The sequence below is a fragment of the Martes martes genome, assembly GCF_963455335.1.
Source record: "Martes martes genome assembly, chromosome: 3".
Taxonomy (NCBI): domain Eukaryota; kingdom Metazoa; phylum Chordata; class Mammalia; order Carnivora; family Mustelidae; genus Martes; species Martes martes.
The window spans coordinates 183,164,433-183,189,787 of NC_137890.1; the positions used below are offsets into that span (position 1 = coordinate 183,164,433).

Here is a 25,355-nt window from a genome sequence, read left to right on the forward strand (position 1 = left end):
GGCGCAGCTCTGGGGTTTCTGGGACTGCCCATCCCATGCATCAGAATAGATCAGGTTGGATGTGGGAGCATTACACACGAGGGGTTTTTTAGCTAGGTCGAATCCCAAAAATCTCCCTCAGTGACCTCTGAGAGGGGGTCACTGGCACCCCTCTGCATGCTGCCCAACAACAGAAATCCAGCTGAGAAAAGGCAAGGATCAAATTGGATCAAACTGCATTAGGTCACTTTTCTAAGCGGAATGGAAGGAGTTTATCCCGCCATCAGCACTGGTGAGCCGGGTAATTCCACACTGGCCACCTAAAGATTACATTCCTGGGGAACCATAACTGCATTTCAGTTAGCTGTTAAGTCTGGGTTTGCTGACGTGGGGTTTAGCACAAGTGACTCTATTGCTGGGCTGCTGTTTCCTTGTAACAATAACTTTTAGGGGTGCGTGGCTGACTCAGATGGTAGAGCGCGTGACTCTCGCCCTTGGTGTTGTGTGTTCAAGCCCCAGGTCATGGGATGGGGGGTTTCGGGGGGTAGGGGTGTGTGTGGAGGGGATAGAGTTACTTAAGAAAATAAAAAGTCCTAACAGTACCTTTTAACAATTGTACCTCACATTCTCCTCCGTAGAAGCATATCCAGTTAGCAGGAATGTAAATCTGACAAATTCTCACAAGAACCAGGAATGAGGAGGAAGCAGCTCTTTCACAGAAAGGGGGAGGATTGTGGTTTTCTTGACTTTGTCTCCCAGGACTTGAACAACATTCACTTATTCTGAGGCCTCGAGTGGGAAATTGCTTTCCCCATTCCCCATCTTCTTACGCCTTCTAAGATCTCTGCACTGCCCTTAACTCTGTGCTCCAGATTAAACCTTTGGAATGACGTCGTTAACTTCTTTTTTTAAATCCTTCACGGTTTGCGGGGAATCAAATGATTCCAGGCTTGAAAGCAGATGAGCGATGTGCAAAGAACGTTCATTCTGCCACGGTTTTTGAACCTAAAGTTACGATGTTACATTTCTTTTAAACTTTCTAGATTTTCTTACCTACTCTAGGCTTTCTAAAAACTTTTTCATCAAATCAAAAATAAAATTAAAATCATACTTAGGACCATAAATCTCTAGCTATTACTGCAAAGCCAGAGAGTTAGGCTTAAATTTGAATGAGAATGAGGTTGGACTGAATCCCAGTCTCCCCTTCCCGCCATCCAAAAGAAAGGGAAAAAAAGAAAAGCAGTAGCAGCACTTTAATCAAAATTAAATTAAGCATAGTGTTATGCAGTTAAAGCATCAGTCACAAGGGAAAATGAGTTTTTTCCTCAGTGTGAAGGTCGGTTGTGGCATCTGTTTGCCCATGTTTCTCCTGTCATCCTTATTGCTCACTTCAAAATTCACTTCAGTGAGGATGGTGAGAATATCTTCTCCCCTGAAAAACAACACCACTGTGACCATCTGTGGGGAAACAACACCGGCTGTCCTTAGGGACAGGTCCCTTCCCTCGAAACATCAGACATTTGAAATCCTAAGTTGCTCAACTAAGACATATCAAAGCCTTCCAGGTAAAGGAGTAGCTTCAGAGCTTAATAACTTAACTTTGGTTTACTCAAGATCTCGAATGATCATCAGAAACTTCAGGGTCAACATCAGATTTGGGCTCTTTCCCTCCTGACCTGTTTGTACCTTACTCTTCCACGTACGATGTCACTTACCCCGTAATGACCTCAGTGCCCCCCGCAAAATGTCAGCACCAGCAGAGTCATGATGATTAAAATCAACCTACATTAATTTCCTAAACTCGATTCAGTTAAAAAAATAAGTCCTCGGGACGCCTGGGTGGCTCAGTTGGTTGAGCGGCTGCCTTCGGCTCAGGTCATGGTCCCAGCGTCCTGGGATCGAGTCCCACATCGGGCTCCTTGCTCCGCAGGGAGCCTGCTTCTCCCTCTGCCACTCTGTCTGCCTGTGCTCACTCTCTCTCTCTGACAAATAAATAAATAAAATCTTTAAAAAAAAAAAAATAAGTCCTCACCTGATGTTATATCTCATACAGCTTGTGTGATCATTGATCACACCGGGCAAGGGAAACCCAGTGTCTCCTGCAGCCGCTGCCCCCTTCCTCACCAGCCTCTCCTAGCAGGTGAGCTGGGCAACCTGTTCCTCTACCTCTGTAGGATTCATGGTCTAACTTACAAACGGAAAACATGGTACTGGTGTTATGGTTCACTTCTTGATCGGCCGTGGGACGTTCTCACTCTTCATACTCTTACAGCACGAAGAGCTACGGACCTAGAAGAAGTCTTGCTGTTCACCCGTCGGTCATGTGTGCCTTTGGGTGAACTATGACTACAAAACCATCATTTAACTAAAGGAAGAAACATAGGGTATAATAAGTGAGGGAAGGATATTTTCCCCACATTTTGCGGTTTCATATCAGGCCAAATTAGTGGGAAAATAAAGGGTTTCTACTCTTTGGCACTCATCTCCCACAATACATCAAGAGGACTGATTAGCTATGATAGAACTTTAAGAGCTGGAGGATGTTAAACACTGAAATGGGTTATTACCTCGTTGGAAGACTTCCAAAACTAGTTGAGTTGGCTCAGTCGTGTTTCTGCCTAAAACAGAGCTGGACTGACTTTACCATCATTCCCTACTTTAGGACACCCCAACTGTCCTTTTGGGCACTAAATAAAAGAAACTGTGCAGTAAGCGTCTCTGATTTTTCCAGCTATGAGCTAAAGATGTTAACATTTGCCCCCCCTCCCACTTTGCAACTGAGCTGGGAAGTACAGCTGTGTCATCAATAACCAGAAATTTAGAAAAAATGAAGGGCAGAGTAGGCAAAAATTACCTAGGACATCTCTCTCTCAGGCTCTGGCAAAGTGATTGAATATACCACGTCCCCTCCATGGGGTTTCGGTAGGAAACACAATTATTCACAGTGGCCATCCCCAGCAGAAAGTCAGCATCATCTGGGATATATCTCTTCTGACATGATGAGTCCAATTCAGAACAGGCTTCATTCTGTTCAGAGTCTGTCTCAACAGCTATCCCTTTCTGGTAGTTATCCCCTTGACAAGCCTGAATAAAAAAGATTTTGGGCTTGCCTGCAAGGGAAGGGCACTTAGAACCAGTGAAGTAAGAGGTCAGCTCGTAGATGGGGACTTCCTGCCCATCAGATCCATAGATGATGCCCTTGTCTCCATGGGAGAGGATGCAGCAGATGAAGCAGTCCCTGGTAGTGTGGTCCATGCTCTGGTAGGATTTGAGAACGTCACAGATTTTCTTAGCTGTAGAGTCTCTGAAAGGCACGATCTCAAAATGAAGCTCACTAAAGGTCTGACGCAAAGCCTCTAAAAAGTGAAATGAGACAAGTCATATGATGCCACAGTAAGTCCCAAACCACAGTCCAGAGCTAGAGAGAACATGGATCAGATTAAGAATCTGAATCAGAACTAAAGTACAAGACCCTTTATAACGCTGGCTGATACCCATAGTTTTCTAATATTTATTGCCCCAGCTGAAAACACTTCCAGCCCTGAGGCAAATGAGAAAGGGGAGAATGCTACTGCTGGCCTTCTGTCTTTCCTCAACTGGTCTCTAAGATGGGTGAGCTATTATTTAGGCTTACTATTAAGCCAATCTAAGTAATAATATTACTGACATAATCAGAATAAAGAGCAAAAAAAAGTGAAGATTCATACTTACTTTACCTTGAACTCTCTCAAAATTGTGTAACAAAAAATATGAGGGGCACCTGAGTGGCTCAGTCAGTTGAGCGTCTGACTCTTGCTTTCAGCTCAGGTCCTGATCTCAGGGTCATAGATTGAGCCCCACGTCAGGATCCACACTCAGCACAGAGTCCACTTGTCCATCTCCCTCTTTTCCCCCTGCCCACTTGCACTTGCTCTCTCAAATAAATAAATCTTTAAAAAAAATACAAGATGTGAATGTTCAAAAAAATCAAGTACAACTAAAAGGCCTATTACAAAAAAGCTATCCCTTCTCTAACTCTCCCTATGACCCCATCATATTTTAGGAAGGCAACCACTTTCAACTTTTAACAACTATTTTTCGGTATTCACCTCCATTCTGTAATGAATTTGAGCACTTTGCTATTGATGTTTTTATATAGTTATTTACAACTTTTAGTTGAATCAATAGTACTATGTAAACATAATATTCTTTTATTATGCTTCCTTTCTTGTTAAATTTTTTGTCTTTCCTGAAATTAGTAATTGCATTATTTTTTCATTGCTTTGTTTTCATATGCATAACCTTATTTTTTGTTCAGGTTCTCTAAGCTCTAGTCAAAGTCTTTCAACATTTTCAGGGTGCCTGATTTTAACTAAAAATTGTATATATTTAAGGCATACAGCTAATTACACAGTGAAGTGATTACCACAGTCAAGCTAATAACATATCTCCTCACGTACTTAATTATCTTTTGTGTGTGTGTATGTGGGACATATATAAAAGCACCTGAAATACATCCTCTTAGCATATTTCTAGTATCCAATACAGTATTATTAACTATAGTTATTATAGCGTACATTAGATCTCTAGATTGATTCATCTTCCATATCTGCAACTTTCACCTACCCTTTGACCAAAAGACCAGGAATACAATAAAATATTTTTTTAATAAACATTTTTTGATAGTGGGGCACTTGGGTGGCTCAGTCAGTTAAATATCCAACTTGATTTCAGCTCAGGTCATGATGCCAAGGTTGTGACCTGGAGCCCCACATTGGGCTCCACACTGGATGTGGAGCCTGCTTAGGAATCTCTCTCTGTTCCTGTCTCTCTGCCCCTCCCGCATTTGTTCATATTCTCTAAAAAAAAAATAATAATAATAAATAACCTGTTTTGATAGTAAATGAATGGAAATCAAAGGCCTGAAGTCTCTTCTTCAAGACCAAGGTATATAACTATGAGTGATATAGTCAATGGGCTTAAGCTCTGTGGCTTTTGAAATGTTAGATCTGCTTGAATAAACTGTTAAGAGACCATCAACAGAGTCTTGATGATTAAAGTCAACCTACATTAATTTTCTGAACTTTATTTGGTTAAAAAAAATAAGTCATTACCTGATGTTATAACTCATAAACACCATTTACGAAAATATATTGCTTGGGTTGGGTTATTTCTTTCACTTTTAGTAGTAGCCATTTCTATGTTCACATGCTAAAAATTAATTTTTCATCTAATTTTCAAGTTCTCATAAGTTTTCATTTAACCTGTAAGTTCTTGTTCTCTCTTTTTTTAAATTTTTTTTTAATATTCAGCATAACAGTATTCATTGTTTTTGCACCACACCCAGTGCTCCATGTAATACATAAGTTGCTCCTCCTAAAGAGGCTGAGCAAAAGAATTTCTGTCTAGTTTAATATTAGAAAGTGCTATTTCTGTTAAAGACTCGCAATTTCATCTGCCCAACTTTTATAAATGCAACTTCTGTATGTGGTCTTGATCCCAAGGCAATGTTTCACCTAATGTTTCACCTAATTCTACAGAAGCACTATTCATTAAATTGAATTAAAAGCAAAGCTTAGGAGCGCCTGGGTGGCTCAGTGGGTTAAAGCCTCTGCCTTCAGCTCAGGTCATAATCCCAGGGTCCTGGGATCCAGCCTCACATTGGGCTCTCTGCTCAGCATGGAGCCTGCTTCCTCCTCTCTCTCTCTCTGCCTGCCTCTCTGCCTATTTGTGATCTCTGTCTGGCAAATAAATAAATAAAATCTTTAAAAAATAAAAATAAAAGCAAAGCTTATTGTTGTGGCTTTTTATCATAAGTCTTTTCATAAGATTTGATATTTTATCTCATATACATTACTTTGATGAAAAAATTAACTTAAAAAATAGGAGCAGAAAATTAGCAAATATATAAGAATGTTCTTTACTTCCACAAGGAAATATGGTTATATCCATTTTTTTTTCTGAAACATGAGGCCCTGTTGGTACAATTTTTGTTCTCCCCTTTTGATACAAAAAACTTAGGTATTAGAAATATTTCACTTCTTTTCAGGGTTCTACTGTACCTGCATCCAAGTCTGTTCCATTCCTATCCTTAATGCTGTGAAGTTTGGGCACTTCCTTCCGTGCTATGCTAAAGTCATAATTGTTAAAGATCAAACAATATCCTCGAGGTTTGCTTTCCATTTGGTAAACTTTGTTCGATGTCTGGAAAACAAAAATCCAACCCAGGAGCTGACTCTGAGGGTCAAACACTTGAGATGTGAACAATCAACGTCCTAGGAAACAGTCAAGCTGTCCCCTTAGCCAAACTGGGATGCTAGGGCACTTCAGCGGGCCTCCCCCAACTTGACGTCGTTTCTCCGGTAAACTAAATGCCACCCGTTCCCTTGACACAGGATCCCCAGACTTCGGCCCCACAGTTAGTGTGTAAAATCAGGGTCCCAATACTCGTGCCTCTTGAACTCTTGGCAAGTATATTAATACTGTTGTCATCATAACATACTTTCATGACCTGTTCTTGTTTTTGCTCAAGGCGGCTAACATTTACAGCAGGAGCTCGAATTGATTAATCTGCGAGCGCTCAATCAGGAGTTGCTGAATGATGAATGAAGGTCTTCATGCTGTCTTTGGGCTGCCTGTCTGTCACCTTGTGATTCTGTTGGCCATCTAGTCAACTCATCTAGATATCTGGGCTAACAGCTGAGGGTCTGCCCTTCACACATGACATAGCACTGTCCCAGGACTTTGAGAACGGATGACTTAATTTGGCTCGCAGGACCACAGTGACTGGAGCAGAGAGATGGCCTCGTTGGGCGGGGCTGGCTTTGTTGCAGGTTACAGTATCCAGACTCTAGTAACTGACAGTATCAGTCAGAGATGGCCCTGTGTCCTGATTTTCCCAGGGCTGTTTCAGTGCTGAGATACTGAGCATCTATTGGGAAATCCATGCAGTTCCTCAAGGTAGAGAAAAAGGGCTCCACACTAAGGGCTCAGATTCCTAGCTCTGCTACATCATAACCTTAAGACCCTGTGCCCGTTACCTAATCTCCCTGCCACTCCATAGAGTTAGCTGCTCAGTGGGGACGACATTCAGTAGGGTCCTTTGTTACTTGCAAAGAGCCACATGACTTTGGCAAAGCCTCCGTTTTCAGACCTAGAAAGGTCTGGTAATCTGCTCAGGAGCCCGTCTGTAACTGGTCTCTCTCAGCTTAATTTCAGGTCTCCCCCTGGACTGAGAACATTCAGGGTTTCCTCCGCTTCTCTCCACAGAGAAGAGTGGATAGGCTAATGAATCAGAATGTGGTTGGTCAATCTTTGAAGGTTAATAAATCAAAGTGATTGCCTAGAAAGGCAATTCTTGCACGGCTCATTGAGATGAGAACAAAGAGACCGCTCAATCAGGAGCCCTTGCTGCTTACTCCTAAATCAGCATGGAGAAACGGTTTCAAAATGTCAGCCTAAAAGAAAAGGCTTTGCTTTTCCCAAGTCTGCTAGACTTTTCTCCCAAAGCCTTCTCCCACTTCGGCTGAGGCGGCTGCTGAAAAGAGGCTTCTTGCTTTCTCAGCCCTCTAATTATTCTGATGCCTTTGTCTTTGGTTTTAAAATAAAATTTTAGGGGTGCCTGGGTGGTGCCATCGGTTAAGCTCTGACTCCTGATTTGTGCTAAGGTCATGGGATTGAGCCCCACGTGGAGCCTCACATCGGCCTCTATACTCAGCAAGGCGTCTGCCTGAGATACTCTCTCTCCCTCTCCCTCTGCCCCTCCCCTACTCCCATGCTCTCTCTCTCTCTCTCATATGTAAATTTATCTTTAAAAAATAAAATGTTAACATTTTTTACTTCTGAAACTTAAAAAGTCACATTTTAAATTTGTCCGTTTCCGAACATTTTCTATAGTTCTCAAAATTTCCAGTAAGCTTCTGCCCCGTACTAGTTTATCTGGATGCTTAAAAGCTGAGGAATGCAAGAACCAGAATCTGCAACGCAAAGAGAAAAAGGAGTCCGAACTTCCACACACCTCTGATTCACAGTTCTGTTCTCTTGGAGAGTCCGACATTGGCGGTACCCTCAGGGATTTCTCCCCTACAAGCAACTGAGACATATCTGGAATGAAACATAGCAGAGAAGGGATTTGGGTAAAGAAACACAGAGCCCCCAGGATATCATAAGGTCCCCTTTAAAATGAAAACTCACAGACTACCTTGAACATACCTGCAACATACCTTGCAGTCCACAGAAAAAAAAAATCTTTTGACTGGCAAACTCCTCACCTATTTTAAACTTGCCAGCCCAGGGCTGCAACGTCTAGGTCTTTTGACAACAGGCGTATATATCTCTCAATGTGTAAAGAAGGTAACAAGTAAGCACTGAGCCTTCCTGATTTTAGGACAGCAAGGCCATTAAGACGTGGATATGTGAGAAGGTTGTGAGGAGAGGAGGCAATGGGGTATCAGTTAGTAAATGAACTGAATAAGTCTTAAATACATATTACGCATATTACCATTTGAAATTTCATCTAGACTTCTTTGAGGGTTCATTGTTTGGTCTGAATTAAAAAAGAAACACATCTGATTAGAAACAATCACGACATACAGGGATTTGTCAATTTAAGAATACATTTTGCTAATTCACGGCTGTCAAGTTATTTCTACCTTGGCTTAATTCTTCATAATCCGTGATTTTCTTCAGCAAGCTCCTGTTAATTTGGTCACAGATTCTTTTCAGGGTGTCCAAATTTCTTTCTCCGAGGATGACCCTCTTCTCCATCTCTATGAAAATATCAAACAAGTTCTAGAAGGAAGAGAAATAAAGTTGGAAGACTGGATTGAGCCACACTGGCTTTTCGATGAGGTTTTTTTTGTTGTTGTTTTTAAAGTCCACTTTCTCCTAACAGTGGGCGCACCCTCCCTTCCGAAGCTGACCCTCCTGACAAGCCATCCTGGTCTTCTAAAGCCAACAGAGCACTAGAGGAGCAATTCTGTCTTTTCTGGCCCAGGAAGACAGAAATGAGAAGGTAGAGGAAAAGTGACATCCGTTGTCACCCAGGCCCCAGACCCCAAGCCCTGTGCTGCAAGCCCCCGGGGACACCTTTAAGTGACGTCTGGGAAACAGCCTGGGGTGCACGGCTGAGACACAGTAGCCTCCGGGGACCACGTCTCTCCAGACCTGATGCATCTCCAGTCCGGCGGTCTCGCACGTACGCACGCACGCACGCACGCACGCACACGCACACGCACGCGCACGCGCAGAGTTCCAGGCTCCAGGTGATCTGAGAGCCTGCGGAAGTGGGGAGAGGTCTCCAGCTCACCCCCATCTCGCCGGCCCCGGGGGGTCCCGCAGTGAGCTGTGCCTCCAGCACGAGTCTTCCCTAGCCCCTGACTCCGCCGTGCTCCTCACCATTAATGTGAACAGCACTTCACAGTATACGAAGGAATCGTATCTGCAGCCCAGCCGTCCGACCACTCTTTTCTTCTCTCCCCCACCCCAGCGCTGAAAAGTGAGGGTCCAGGTTGCTCTTACTGGAGGAGCCCTCTCCGCAGTCGCAGCGGTCCCCACCGGCTGACTCAGCCTCGGGACCAAATCTGGGTGAAACACCAGGTCTTACCAAATCATCGTGCAGTTTACATCTAGAGATCTCCTGGCTCAAAAGAAACTTAAAGGACTTCAATTCCAATTTGCTTACATCTTCTGAAATTTGAAAAAGCATGACCCTGTGGTGGGAAATGGAGACACTTTAGAAATGGTTTCCCAAATAATTTCCCATTTGATAAAAGGAGTGGCAGTGGAAACTTGATTCCGGTCCCCTCCCCTTGAGATAGACAGCTAATGACATAATTTGTGAGTTGAATCCTTGGAGAGAGGCTGCTGCCGTGACATGACAGGCTACTGATTCATGCGCCGCTACTCCACCCTTAACAGAATTAAGGTCCACTATGACGTTCATTTCGTTTCAGTTAAGTGAACTGTGTTTTTCCTTGGTCTTTCACTATAAAATCAAGAGCTTGTTGCAGTAGGAAAAAAAAAAAAAACTTTTTGTTTTTGAAATTACGTTTCATAATTTTGTTTTGGAAATTATGCTTTTCAAAATGCAAACTAGATCATCACTTCCTGTGGGGTTTTTTGTTTTTTTTTTAAGATTTATTTATTTATTTGAAAGAGAGTGTGTGTCTATGCACAAGGAGAGGGAGCAACAGGCAGAGGGAGAGGGAGAAGCAGGCGCCCCCCTGAGCAGGAGGTCCAAGGGGAGGGTTCGATCGCAGGACCCCGGGGTTCATGACCTGAGCTAAAGGCAGACACTTAACCAACTAGGATGCCTTGGTGTCCTGGATCCTCACTTCCTTAATTGCAACTTATCAGTGCTCTCCTGGCCATCAACTTTAGTATGAAGGCCCAACCCTTGGTTCTAGAATATAGACCATAGTAAACTGAGCCCAGCCCACCTCGTCAGCTTCTCCAGCCACTCCTCACCACCGGCCCCCATCTCCTCTCCAAACACTCCCAGCTGCCCTGCCCCCACCCCTTCATGGTCCTCACAACCCCATCCCCTTGTCCACCTGCAGACACAAACTCACCCACTAACAGCTCAAGTACCTCTGTAAACTCGTAGGTAATAAATACACCATTGGGACATATTAAGAATAATATGAATAAGTTTATCTAAAGTGCTTAAACCAACCTTTGGCAACACACTGACTGTTCAATATACAACAGGCATTATTATTTCTTAATCCATAATAGGTTCTTGGGATATGTCTGTAGAAGGAACAAAGGAATGTTTAATAAGTCAGCAAAACTTCCACTATTGTGGTGTTAAGGAAAATAACACAAAAACATGCTAACTCCAAAATCAATTAGAATCTTAAAATTCTGAAAATAAAAATAGTAAGGAAACAGAAGTTTCTCAGTATTATCATCTGCTTCACCCTTCCTCTCATGGAATCTCCACCCTAGAAGTATTTCTCCAAAGTTTTCTCAGTTTGGCCAAGATTGGGTCCAGCCAAAAGTTACCCACCCTTTTAACTTTATTACAAAGTATTTTGTCCTATCACTTTCCTCATTACTAGAACCTACTGGCTTTTTTGCACCATCACTGTCTAGAAATAAACCTGGGTAGTTTATAAGATACTGATTTTATAGTTAGCAATTATAATTTGAAAATAAACATATCTAGTGCTTTCTCGTAAATTCAAAGGGTCCACTCTAGCATACTTTTTATTTCCTGGCTAATACCCAACAGTGATGCATAATGGTAGATTGTACTTGTGCTGACCCTTTTGTTTCCAAGCTAATGTGTTACATATTTAACAGACGGGGCCACCTGGGTGGTTCAGTCAGTTAAGCATCTGCCTTCGGCTCTGGTCATGACCCCAGGGTTCTGGGATTGAGTCCCACATTGGGCTCCTTGCTCAGCTGAAAGCCTGTTTCTCCCTCTGCCTGCCATTCTCCTTGCTTGTACCCCCCCACCCCGGACAAATAAATAAATAAAATCTTTTTTTTAAAAAATGATTTAACAGACAGATCCTCCCTTCTTATGGACTCAGCCTTCCAACAGAGAGGTACAGGTCATTGCCTGGCATTGACAATTTGCTTTAGCCTTGCTCACAGGATGGGAGGAGTGCGACCTTCAGAAGACCAAGATGGTGGACGCAAGATGAGACCCTCCGGCTTTCCTAGTTCTAGGCTGGTTGTTTTTTAGGATTAATTGCTGTCTTAATGAAAAGAATCATTAGGAACGTGTCACAATTGCATTAAAACGAAGTTATCCAATATTGAATAATATCTTCCCCAACTCTCATCCCCCATTCATGTCCACCCTGGATGGGTGAATGTGCCTTTATTTGGGAAAAGGATTTTTGATGAGGTAATCTTGTTAAGATGAGGTCACACTAGACCAGGGTTGGCCCTAATCCAATGACTGGTAGCTTTCAAAGAAGAGGAAATTCAACAAACAGGCACAGAGAGGGGACTGGAGTGATGTATCTAAAAGCTAAGGAAGACCAGGGATTGCCTGTAAGCCCCCAAAGCAAGGGGAGGAAGGAACAAGAAACAGACTGTCCCTCAGAGTTCCAGAGGAACCAGCCCTGGTGACACCTTCATTTCGAATATCTAGCTCGCAGAACTGTAAGAGTGTGAAGGTCTCCACCGCGGTAAGCCACCGCGATCGTCGGACGCGATCACAGAAGCCTTAGGAAACTCCTACACCCAGCAGATCTCTTTTGTCACTTAAAATGCTCAAGCTTCAAGCAGAGAAATGTACATTAGGGAACATGCTAGAATCTCCAGTCTCTGACACCGAGGACCAGGGCAGTCATAAATAGGCCGGGCAGGTGGGGTACAGTGGCCTCCAGCCCTGGCTGTGAGGACTCCCTGTCACACATGCCGTCATTACTGGCCAGAGAGACGAGGCCGTGAAATGGGCCACAGCTAAGACTTGAGGAGAAGCTTTCCAAAGGGAAGCTACAAACAACATCGAGTGTCTGGCAACAGGGCATGTTAGAAGACAGAAGCTGGTACTGTGTGCCCGTTTTTAAAGTCTGTTACCTCTATAATCAGTCCTCCTTCACAACCCCAGTGCTGGTCTTTCTGCTTGTGTTTTAACAAAATCACCTTTTCGCACCCCCCCCCAAAAAAAATTTTTTTTTGAAGGTATAACAGAACATGGCTTGTTATCAGCCCTGGAGACCCGCAGTCCCACAGGGAGGGAGGGGCCCAGCTGCAAGGCGTGTGGCAGGACAGACGACTGAGGTCACCACTGCTCTCCTGGCAGCTGCGGGACACACAGGGGCTCGGAAGTCTTGGTGGGGTCCCGCCTGGCCGGCCCGGAACGATGGGCAGCACATACCCCTCACCGGAGAACTTTGTGATGCAAGTGCTTCAGGATGGAATAAAAAAGCCCAGCACCCCACTGAGAATTTCCGCAGTCATCCACGAGCAGGTGGGAGGGGGATTTCGGAGAAGCAGCAGTGGGCAAAGAAAGGACCTGATGTGGACATCAGCAGAGCAGAGGCAAACAGAAGCAGACAGAACGGAGGGAGAGAACATTCAGCAGGCGGCTGTTTTCATGTCAGCAACCTACAGGGTGTGTTTCACTTTGGAAACAAATAAAACTTCCTGCAAGAAAAACCATAAAGTAAAATTTACGGTTTAACTTCTTTTTCTGAATTGTATACAAGGTCTCTAAATTTCTTAATCTGGCCCCGGTGGGACATCTTCGAGGCACTTCCAAGGTCCTACGACACAGACACCCGCCATCGGCTCCGCCCGCAAAGATGTGTCCTTTGCGCCCGCGCCTCCCAGGGCCTGAACCGTGGAGGTTGTCCCCACCTGTAAGCAGAGATCTGGGCTCTGCCCGGGATCTGCAGCTCTTGTTCCATCTCCTGCTTGCTGGTGTCCAGGTAGGTGACCAGCAGGTCCAGTCTGTTGATTCGGAAAAGCAGTTCCTTCAAGAAGGACAGGTTGTTTTCCTCCAACAGTCTCTTTTCCTGGAGTCTCTGGAATAACATCAGGGGATCCTTGATGGGCTCCTGCTTCTTCTGGGGGATGTAGTCCATGCTCAGGAATTTGAGGGAGGCCAGCTCGTCACTGTCCAGCTGTTCTCCAATATTATAGAGGCATTTACTGAAATTCATGTTGGCCAAGTGTCAGGAGAGAGTTGTTGTAGCCTAGGTCAAAATACAATCAGTATTATGTTCAGATGAGGAAGAGAAGTACCACTCGCCGGTGTGTTCCTTCATGAAGTGTTATTATCTCTGCTCTGCACCAGACGTTTTACTGAGGACACCGGGAAGACAAAAACCAACAGGACACGTTTCTGCTCTCCACTAGCTCACTATTTGGGAAGGTAGATACACAAATTAGCCAACGGTCAGAGGGTTGTGACCAGGGCACCGCAGGAATAGAGAGGAAGGAACCCTAACTCAACCAGGGAGAACGGTTTCCTGGAAGGAAGGCACCTTCGGGAAGGCGTGGGGAAGGACAATTCTTGCAGGAAATAATTTATGCAGAAGAGGGAGGCCAGAATGTTCAAGTCAATGCAGGCAGGTACGAGGAGCTCAGTAAAGTAACCACGAAGGGTCTGGGATGCGGAGTGGTGGGAGAAGGATGAAGCCAGGAACCATTTACAAAGGGCCTCGCACTCCGGGGGCAAGGGCTCAGGCTTTGTCCTAGAGGTGATGGGGAACTAAGGACTGTAATGTCATCCAATTTGGGCCTTTTTTTTTTTTTAAGATTTTACTTATTTATTTGACAGAGACAGCAAGAGAGGGAACACAAGCAGTGGGGAGCTGGAGAGGAAGAAGCAGACTCCCCGCTGAGTGGGGAGCCCCACACTGGGATTACCACCCTCGTGGAAGGCAGATGCTTAGTGACTGAGCCACCCAGGCGCCCCATGAGATTAACATTTCAAGTGTGGAGGATTGGGGCGCCTGGGTGGCTCAGTCGGTTAAGCATCTGCCATCGGCTCGGGTCATGATCCCAGGGTCCTGGCTGGGCCCCCTGCTCAGTGGGGAGCCTGCTTCTCCCTCTGCCCCTCCCCCATGCACGCACTCTCTCATACTCTCTCTTTCTCAAATAAAATTTTTTTTTTTAAGTGTGGAGGATAGATTGGAAGGGCAGGAGGCTAGGGAAGTGATGGGGTCTGACTGAAACCATGGTGCCAGGAAGACAGGATGCAGTGCCGTCCCCCAAAGGCCTCGGCATCAGCACCCACAGCAGATCAAGGCCCCACGACTGAAAATGAAACCAAGTCAACTTTGTCAGCCTTCCAATTCAAACCGTCTCCAAACCAGATGACATAATACTTTCGCACACATGTTTGGGCAGGTATAAAAGGAGAGAGCGGGGCTTCTGGAAATCCCGGACACCCTTCACGCAAACGGCCCAGGATCTGGGGTTTCTCCTCCCGTGAGCCCCTTGAGTCACACCCAACCCTCCCTGCTCTGATGGGCCCATGTTTGTGATAAAACAAGCCCCTGGAGCAGGGTTCGTACTGGATTCTTCATAGGAACAGGCGTGGGACCCAGCTCCCTAAGGCCAATGCCGTATCACGGTCAAAGCCAGGAAGCTCGCCAGCAGCTGACTGTCGGGAAGGGGCGGGGAGTGCAACGTTTCAGAGTAGGGGGGGTTAGGGTCTGACAAAACTTAGATCAGAACCCCTCTGGGGCACTGGCCCCAGGCCTGGGCTGCTCAGGTCCTCTGAGGGTTAGGTGCTCCCTCTGTAAAATGGGGATCACAACACCCACCTCCTAGGTGTTTGACTAAAGTAAGTCCTATAAGGCATGTGCAGGGATGACTGAAAACGAATGAACAAATGAGGGTTAACCCGAAAGAAGGAAACAGGTCCTGGCTGTGGGGCCCCAACAGGAACTGGGCACCTAAGAACTTCCCTCACCCTCCTGGCTTCCCACTTCCCCAGTGGGACACTCATTGGGAAACAGTGTTTTTCCAAACTCTGTAAAGTTGAAGAACAGTTGGTTGACGCCATACTTTAGGAGGTGGTCCCAGAGGGCGGCAGTTTGAGAACCTTGAATTAGAAAACCTTTAACTTCCTGTAGAGTTCCACCATTTCCTGGATCCCACAGACTCCGTGCTCCTGGGCGCTTTCCTTAACCTCAAATGACCTTAACCTGTCTGTACCTCTTTCCTCCCGGAAGCAAAGTGGCTAGGTTTGGGGTTCTTAAGCTCCCTGCACTGGCTAACATTCTTGGATGAAAACACAAATCCTGATTTTATTACTTGACATAATGAGCAAGTGAACCAGGATCCGTGTATTTTCTATATCTGACGTTAAGATATAAGTATTTGGGGAGCACCTGGGTGGCTTAGTGGGTTAAGGGTTCAACTCTTGATTTCGGCTTAGGTCATGATCTCAGGGTCATGAAATCAAGCCCTGGATAGGACTCTGCACTGGGCAGGGAGCCTACTTAAGATTCCCTTCCTCCCTCTCCCTCTGCTTCTCCCAACCCCCACTATCCCCTGTGTACATGGCTTGCTCGCTCTCTCTCTCTCTCTCTCTCTTTCAAAATAAATAAATTAATTAAATAAAACAGAAACATTTTAATTTGCCCAATAAGGTTAAGTTTTAATGTTTTTATAAAGTGCTTTGAGAGACTTTGAAATTTTTAGTTTTTCTTTTAAGAACACGTTCCCCCTCCCTCACCCACTCTGATTATGGAAGTAGTGTTTTTTGTGTGCATGAAAATTGAAAATATAGTAAATCATAAAATGGTCACAGTTATCATTATCATACACACACACATGATACCATACATCACATATACATGCATAGATACCTTTGTATAAAAATCAGAGTCAGGCTGCATATCCAGGTATACACATCTTTTTTTTTCCCCACTTAATATTTAGAATGAACATTTACCCCACCATTAAATATTCTTCTTTGGAATATTTTTCATGTTCCTTTTTTTTTAAGATTTTATTTATTCATTTGAGAGAGAGAATGAGAGAGGGAGAGAGAGAGAGCATGAGAGGTGCGAGGGTTAGAGGGAGAAGCAGATCCCCTGCTGAGCAGGGAGCCTGGGACTCCAGGATCGTGACCTGAGCGGAAGGCAGTCACTCAACCAACTGAACCACCCAGAGACCCCTATTTTTAATGTTTCTTGATCTCCAGCATGCAGATATATCAAAATTTATTTTAAGGAATTTTCAATTTCTTTACTCTTAAAAATAATTTTGCATTGAGAAGCTTTTTCATACATCCTGTGCATATCTCTGATGGTTTCTCTCTTAGAATTGGAATTATGGAGCAAAACCTTTTTTCTCCCTTTTACTCTAGAATTTACACCCTTGTCTAGACAAGTTTTCATGACTCGAAATTAGAAGGAAGTGTTTTAGACAGATACACTTTGCACTGGATTCCCAAAGGCTGCAGATCTTTAACAGAAGCAATCAATTTCATGAAAATACTTCTATTTAGAAAACGCATCTTAAATATGTGGCTCACACCTAACAGCATATGTTCAAAATGTAGCAAACAAAACCGACTGGACAAACTCACAAGTTCATTGCCTAAATCACACCCCATAGCAACACACGTGTGCTAAACAGGATATGAGCACGGACTGTCACCACAACACAACGTGCAGCCCGAAACAACTGGAAACATCCCTAATGTCCATCAGTATAGAAACGGCTAACGAAACTAAGATATAGTCATACTACAGAATACTGTGCAGCAGTTCAGAAAATGCACTCCATCTTCTGAAATAAAAACAAGAGCCATCCAAGATGTGTTAGGACACTAGAAAAAAGTAGAAAAAGCAATTGCAATATAAAGAAAATGTGTCTACTTTTTAAAAAACACTCAAAGCAATTTGATTTTCAGTGGTTACAGATACATATGCAAAAGCAGAAAATAAAAAGGTAACGGGGTTCTGGGAAGAGACGTAGCAAATTCAAAAAGTTCTTCTGGGGAATGAAGGAGAAAACTAGAACTTGGGGGCGAAGGAGTGAAGAAAGAGAACAGCCCTTTTCCTGCAGGTAAGAAGAATGTATGCAGAGATACTCAGGTAGATGAAACTACTGTTAAAATATTTGAATGTGTTCTTGGGTTTGAAGTTGTGTAAGAGAATGAGTGAAGAAGGAACAGGAAATGACATACCAAGGGCACATTAACCAGGAAAGGAGACCAGATCAGAGGAGGAAGCAACACAGCCACATTTGTGTTTTGTTTTATTTTGTTTTGTTTTGTTTTTCAAGTAGGCTCCACACCCAGCGCCCAGCTTGTAGCCCAATGCGGGACTTGAACTCACGATCTTGAGACCAAGACCTCAGCTGGTATCAAGAGTCGGTAGCTTACTGAGGGTAGCTGAGGGATGGGAGGGTAGCGATAGGGTGGCTGAGTGATGGACACTGGGGAGAGCATGTGCTATGGTGAGTGCTGTGAATTGTGTAAGCCTGATGATTCACAGACCTGTACCTCTGGAGCAAATAATACATTATATGTTAATAAAAAAAATACATAAAAACTGAAAAAAATAAAAATAAATTTGCAATTAAAAACATTCCCACAAAGAAAACTGTAGCCCTCTACAGCTTCATTGATGATTTCCATTACATATTCAAGGAAGAAAAAAAAAAAGGGGTCAGTAGCTTAACCAACTGATCCCCCCAGGCGCCCCTACATTTGTGTTCTTAAAAGAAAAGAAAGTATTAGAAGGACTTAAGCTTTAAAAAAGAACTTAAGAAAACTCAGAGAACCTATTTGCCCCCAAATTGCAGGAAACTTCCACATACCTTTCTCAGAAAATAGAAAATCTAGCAGACTAAGTAGGAGCCTCGTAGACCAAAGTGACCCAGGTGAAAACTCTAACCGTATTTCCTTCCAGTAGCAAATACACGTCCTTTCAAACACATACCAAATAGTCACAAAAATTGTCCACAAAGAAAATCTTAGTATGAGATTTCCAAAGAGCACAAATAGTACAGTCCATTGTCTCTTTTAGAACGTAACAGTGAAATTAGAAAGTAGCGTGTTGATTAGAAGTTAACAATGAAAAATAGCCAAAGTGAATCCACCTACACAAAGGGCTATCCACCTTGAGGTGTTAACACACCGTACATGGGGTTAGAACAATCGGGCAGACTTCTAGAACAAACTGAAATGGATCATAACTGAATTCTTTACATTAAAATAAGCTACAGATGGGTCAGAGACTCAAAGCTGAACATTAAAACACGAAGGAAAGGAACTCTGGAGAATTGTTTAAAATAATCATGCAGTGATTAAAAAAAAAAAGGATACTTTCTAAGTACGACAAAAAACCTAGAAACCATTTCAGAAAGGATGATGAATGTCCTTAAATAACAACTAAAATATTCTGCCAAAATAAGCCAGACAAAAATCTAAAAATAAATAAATCTTGCACTTGGGGGGGAAAGTGGAAAAAGGATTAATTTTCTTAAAGTCAATTTAAAAAAAGGAGAGAGAGAGAGAGATAAAGACCAACGATCCATTGCATAAACAGGTAACGATCATAAACACACAGTTCAGAGAAAAGTAAGTACCGGTGGCTTTATTTTTTTTTTAAACCGATGGCTTTTAAACATTTGAAAAGATGGTCAACTTCATTCACAGCAAAAAAAAAAAAAAAAAAGGCAAACTGAAATTACAAAAGACCATTTTTCAACTACCAAATTGGCGAAGCACAAAACTTGCAATACAGAGTTTTGAAACGGTGAAAATGAAAACAGGAACAGGTGAGTGATTTGGCCAAAGCGGTCAGAATATGAAAGGACCCCACACTTAACTTCCAGGAGTTTCTCCTCCATTAGTGATGCACTTAAAAACATGTACAGAGCTGGGGCGCCTGGGTGGCTCAGTGGGTTAGGGCCGCTGCCTCGGCTCAGGTCATGATCCCAGCGTCCAGGGATCGAGCCCCGCATCGGGTTCTCTGCTCGGCGGGGAGCCTGCTTCCTCCCTTCTCTCTCTGCCTGCCTCTCTGCCTACTTGTGATCTGTCAAATAAATGAATAAAATCTTAAAAAAAAAAAACAAAAAACATGTACAGAGCTGTTCATAGCAGCGCTGCTTGACAGAACAAAGGGGCAGAAACCACTGTTTTTCCATGTCAGGAGTTCAATGAAACCTGACTGCAATATTTAAAAAGAAGAAGGTCACCGTGATCAGATTTGTGTGATCCATACAACGATGTGGTTTTGTGTAATCACAGAAGATCCTTGAACAGAACCAACCCTCAGAAAGCTGCGTTGCTCATTGTGTGGGAGGAGAGGAACTAGAAGCCCACCAGGCCGGGGCTGCAGAAAAGTCAGGCTACCTGCTTGATCTTTTAGGGTGTGTATGTATTACTTATTCTACGTGGACTTATATGTAGATGAAAATCACCACTTCTTTTTTTTAAGATTCATTTATTTGACAGAGGGAGAGCAGGAGAGCACAAGCATTGGGAGAGGCAGAAGCAGAGAGCCAGCCCGGGCTCAATCCCAGGGCGCTGGGATCATGATCTGAACCAACTGCAGTCGTTAAACTGACTGAGTCACCCAGGCGCCCCGAAAATCACTACTTAAAAAAAACCATTTTTATTCATAAGCTGGAAAGGATCTAAACTAGGTCCCGCGGTGTTTAGCACCATTAGCTCCAATGTCCTTGAAATTTTTAAATCAGTTCTAACCTCTGTTAAAATCTCCATTTACAGAATCAAATGAACCAAAGAACCAAACGAAAGTAGAATCCCTTTTTTTTCTCCATAATTTTTTCTGAAAATGTGGTTATTGTATCCATTTTAGAAAGTACAGAAAAGAAAAAAGGAAAATAAGAATTACCTATAGTAAAAAAAAATAAAATAAAAAGATTTAAAAAATTTTTAATTAAAAAAATAAAAAATTAAAAAAAAAGAATTACCTATAGGTCCACCACCCAACGATAATCACCTAATAAAATTTTACTATCTTTCCTACCAAGCATTTTATATACATATTTATATTTTCCCTCATATTTTATCATATCATACTTCTGAGGTGTAAGTGGAATTTTCATTGGTAATATTGTAAGTATGTTGATATCTTTACTTTTTTCTTCTATGGCACAGATTTTAAAATTTGTAAAATACAAAATCGTAGGATTGGACATGATTTACATAACCAGTCTCTGCTTACACTTAGAATACGATCTTAAGGTGTAAATCTCCATGTATACCTCTGATTATTTTCTTAGAATAATTTCTGAGAAGTAGGAACTACGGAGCCCAAAGGAATAAAGGCTTCTGTTACATATTCAATAGCATTTTCTGACAGTATATAATAATAATAATAAAAATAATAAAACAATCCAAGGCCAGGATGATATGAGTTTGGTTATAACACGATTGGCACTTGGCTCCTGTCCTCTGTAGCTGCCTCATCTCATTTACTTTATTATCTTTGCAGTAATTAGACAATGCTTTCTAAATGACTTTTGTATCACATCAAAATGGAGAGTTGGCAAGGCCTCATTTCTGGTCCAGGTTTTACCAGACACCTATGGCATAACGTTCAGTCTTGGTTTGTTTAGCTCACACATCTCTCCAGTCATAGTGCCTGGAAAGCAATTATCTGCAACAGAATTTCACACCTTTGATAATGGGCCACCTCTGGGCACTGTGGCCCACAGGTACATGGACCGTGGCATGGTTCTTGTTTTATGGGACCGAGGTTTACTGTGTAAGATCATGGGCTAGAAACTTTGTTACAGTAATATTTTTAAAAGAACATTTGCTGTTGTATTTTTCTGATCCTAAAATAGCAAAAGTCACACTTATTCCTCAGAGAAAGTCCAGAAAAGGATAAAAAAGTATAAAAAGTTTAGAAAGAAAAAGAAACTCACCATTCAGAAGTAGTACTTTGGTTACATTTAGTGGTTTCCTTCCACTTATATCTATGTGTGTGTGAACACATACATATAATGTGTTTATATACATATATAAAAGATATAAATTTGGGCGCCTGGATGGCTCAGTCGTTAAGCATCTGCCTTTGGCTCAGGTCATGATCCCAGGGTCCTGGGATCAAGCCCCGCATCAGGCTCCCTGCTCAGCGGGAACCTGCTTCTCCCTCTCCCTACCGACCCCCACCCCCGCCCCACTTCTCTCGCTGTCTCTCTCTGTCACATAAATAAATAAAATCTTTAAAATATATATATATATATATAAATTTGAATATTTTCATATACAGTGCATACAAGGTAGAAGAAAGGGATGGGGATGTAATACCGCCAGGAAATTTTCTTTCACCTTCAATTATATGGTATCTATTAAACCATAACTCCATATAAATAGATTTGTATTAGGTTATATATATCTTTAATATTTTTAATAATAAATTTATGCCCAAAAGTATTTGATATATATAAATGTTTATATTATGATATACAAATATTTATATCTATGTATTATCGTTGTCATATTACTACTGTGAAAAATCAGTTTAGGAACAAGCTCGTAGGAGAGGTGGCCGGCTCAGATTTGAGCATCTCCCTTGAGGGTTTCAACGACAGGCCCTGCAAAGATTCAGATTGTATTTTAGTTGCAACTGAAAGTCAGGGAAGGAATTTAACCAAAAAAATAGACATGTTATCATAATATTTTCAAAGACTAAAATATAAAAAATTTTTTGAAAGACAAAAATACTCCCCAAACACAAAACCAGGAATTCTTAAGAAATCCACTGCGGTAGAGAGAGTGACCCCACAGAAAGTGACCATCAGACCGGTATGTGCCGGAGCCTGGATTTAGATGGTGTCACCTCCTTCCGGAGTCCCAACTCTACCCCTGCTTAGGCCATGATTTAATTAAGGATAAGGTCTCTGTACAGACCGTCGTGCTTGGAGCATTCCAGAAAAACCTCACCTAAGCTGGAGAGGGCCTTGAGATCTGGAGTCTACAGGGCTCTCGCCATGGCTCTCGGAGGGACGACTAATTCCTATGGTTTACACACCCTCAGCAGCCTAGAAAATTCTAAAATTAAAGGTCTTTCTTCCGGGAGGCCCAACCAACCTTACCGAAGAAGCCAGTCCTGGGACCCTCACAGTACAGAGGCAGCAGCTTCTTCACAGGCCTGTTTTCTCCTGAAGTGAATAAAACAAGAGTGAAAGACCGAGAGAGAACAGGAACTGCTCAGTCTACTTCCTGTTTATGAAATGACTGACTCATTTAGGAGCAGCACCTCCTCCCAGAACTCAACAATCCGACCTCCAGAACGTAACAATCTGAGAGGAACAGGGGACAGGGCTCTGGGTGGAAAACTGGGCCACCTGAGCTTTGGCTCCGGCTGTGAGACTTTGGATGGGTCATTCTGCTTTTGCAAACTCATTACCACATTCCAAATTTAGAAAGTTGGATTGGATGGTAACTAAGAACCCCCTTTCTTCCTATTTTAAGAATTTACAGATTTTTCTGGGTTCATTATGAAGACTTGAACGTTTTCATTCAGCAAATATTGACCGAGCACTTCTGAGAGATCTGAAAACTCTGGGGCCCTCATCATGGCTCTCAGAGGGTCTGCTAAGCCCCAGAGCTAACTCTCATGGTTTCCCATCTACATTAGAATTATGAGGATCACCTCCGTGGGCCCCAAGACCACCAGATCTCACCCTCAGAGGCCTGAAAACGTCTGGAATCAAAGGCCTTTCTTGAGAGGCCCAGATGACCTTACCCAAGAGAAAAACAAATCCTAGGGTCTTCGGCATGGTCTGGGCCCTGGAAATGGAACTGCACAAAACACATTTAGCCTAGCCTTTTTGCTGTGAATCAACTGAAATGTTTTCTGAAAACGTTTCTACTGAAAAGTAGAAAGAAATAAAAAAAATCAAACACTGCCCTTCTTTGAAACTGTCTTTTTTCTTTCCCCAAATAGAATATGAGTTTCAGAGGGCTGAGAGCATCTTAGAGCCAAGAGGATTAAAGGAGGTGTCTGGGAAGTGCCTTTCCACCAGTAGAGGGCTGGGTAAGGTACCCTCCGTGACCTTCACTCCCACTAGATTCTGCCTGTCAAGTCCAAGCGAAAACACAGCAACAGAAGGAAATCCTGTTAGGAGGGCAATCCTAACCTAGGAGGGATTCCCTGATTCTTGATGCTTCCTAAGCCTCCCCTCCCCTCCCCCCCCCCAGCCCAGCATTCATTCCACTATTTTGTGGCCAGTTCCTGTGCGGGGCTGTGAGCTTCACAAGGGCAGGAGCACACCCTTCCCGTATGTGTTCCCAGAACCTGCCACGGAGGAGCGATATCCATGAGCTACCAATGTTTCCCACAAATCCACGAGAAGAAGAAAGTCCGTGGAGGGACAATGGGTCTGAACAGGGAGTTCCTTAACGGGGATGCTTACAAAACCAAAGCATGTACGAGGTGATGCTCAGAAACTTTAATAACCTGAGAAAGGCAAGATAAAGCAACATGGTACCCACTTTCTACCCACCAGATTGGCCAAGGTTTGCCGGTGGGATCCAGACCAAGGATGGGTGGGCAAGTTCTTATTTCTTCCTTATAGAGGATTGTGACGTCTGCCCAGCGTGTAATACCATGTAGGGCGGAAACTGGGGCCTGGCAAAACAGGGAATTTCAAGTGCCAGAGTTCTCCCTTTAAAAAAAGAAGCAGGGGTGCCTGGGTGGCTCAGTGGGTTAAAGCCTCTGCCTTCGGCTCAGGTCATGATCCCAGGGTCCTGGGATCGAGCCCCACATCAGGCTCTCTGCTCGGCAGGGAGCCTGCTTCCTCCTCTCTCTCTCTCTCTGCCTGCCTCTCTGCCTACTTGTGATCTCTGTCTGTCAAATAAATAAATAAAATCTTTAAAAAGAAAGAAAGAAGCAGAATGAGGAAAATACAATCCAAATGATACCAATATATAGGAACAATCACTAATACTTACTGAGAACTTAGTAGCGCCAGGCACAGCCGCAAGCAGTTAACATGTATTATCTCATTAAATCCTCAGGCCCACCTCACGAGGTAGTACGAACCCCATTTAATGACGAGGAAATAGAAGCACAGAGAAATGACTTACTTGTTCTGGTTCATAGTGAAAAAATAGTGTGTACACACAAAACAATGATACATTTTGCAAAGATACAGACCAATTCAGGGATAGTATCAAAAGTTTCAAAGAGCTATCTTTCTTTTGGGAGGCAGCAGGGAGGGTAGGAAGGACGGTGGGGGTGGGGGGGTAGGGAGATGGCAGAAGGCCATGGGCGGGATCTCAACCCTCTGCCCACATGGAAAAGAAAACAAATGAAGTAGGTAAACAGTTTCTTTTGGGATCTCCAAACTGATCAGACAGGAAGAGAGACACTGTGTCTGTATTTGAGGCGGCAGGGGAGACACCCAGGGAAGTGCAGCAGAGTACCGAGATCCCTCAGTTTACGTGTAGCAAGGCCCGAGGCTGCAGCGCAGAGAGAAAGCTCGCTCAGAGATGTGGGGCCCTGGCAAGACCCTGAGGTGTCCCCACCCTGCCTGCTGAATGAGTCCGGGAAACACGGTATCAGAAGCCACTCTGCACCAGGCACTCACCTGGTCCCCCTGTCCCAGCGACATCCACAGAGCACCTGATGCCAAGACCCCAGAACGGCCTAATGTCACAGACTCCTAAGGCCTGTCCAACCCAGCCCGAGAAAAATCCCTTGAAAGAGGGTGGGGATGAGGAGAGTGTGGAAGGAAACACCTCCAGGAAGAAGTTTTCTTTTACTTTCGATAACGCCACCTTCTGCCTCCCTCAGTAGACTCACTTCCTGTTCTCCACACTCAGAATTTACTAGTGCATTCAGCAGGGCTTTAAAAAAAACCCCAAAAAACAAGTCCCAAGAGACAAGAGCAGAATCTGGCCTTCCATAAGCAAGAAAAAAGATTCCTCAATAGAAACCTCTAGAAAATAAATCTGATTCCTAAAGCAAGAGGGCAAG

The 25,355-nt window shown here is 43.5% G+C and overlaps 1 protein-coding gene across 3 annotated transcripts; it reads right to left on the reverse strand.

The window, feature by feature from the left end:
- Positions 1–1,217: 1,217 nt before the first annotated feature.
- Positions 1,218–25,086, reverse strand: CASP8 (caspase 8). 3 transcript variants are annotated; one of them, XM_080797975.1, is made up of 10 exons: positions 24,967–25,086; positions 22,468–22,533; positions 13,282–13,619; positions 9,563–9,668; positions 8,610–8,748; positions 8,459–8,503; positions 7,976–8,061; positions 6,021–6,162; positions 2,834–3,335; positions 1,218–1,411 (listed from the first exon to the last, which is right to left on the reverse strand). In XM_080797975.1, the coding sequence occupies exons 3-10, from the start codon at positions 13,584–13,586 to the stop codon at positions 1,276–1,278; spliced, it is 1,461 nt and encodes a 486-aa protein (XP_080654101.1). In that variant the 5' UTR covers positions 13,587–13,619; positions 22,468–22,533; positions 24,967–25,086; the 3' UTR covers positions 1,218–1,275. The 3 variants fall into 3 exon arrangements, with proteins under 3 accessions (XP_080654101.1, XP_080654100.1, XP_080654102.1); XM_080797974.1 differs by lacking the exon at positions 24,967–25,086 and adding an exon at positions 24,329–24,408; XM_080797976.1 differs by lacking the exon at positions 24,967–25,086 and having other exon boundaries at positions 22,468–22,552.
- Between the last annotated feature and the right edge of the window lie 269 nt (positions 25,087–25,355).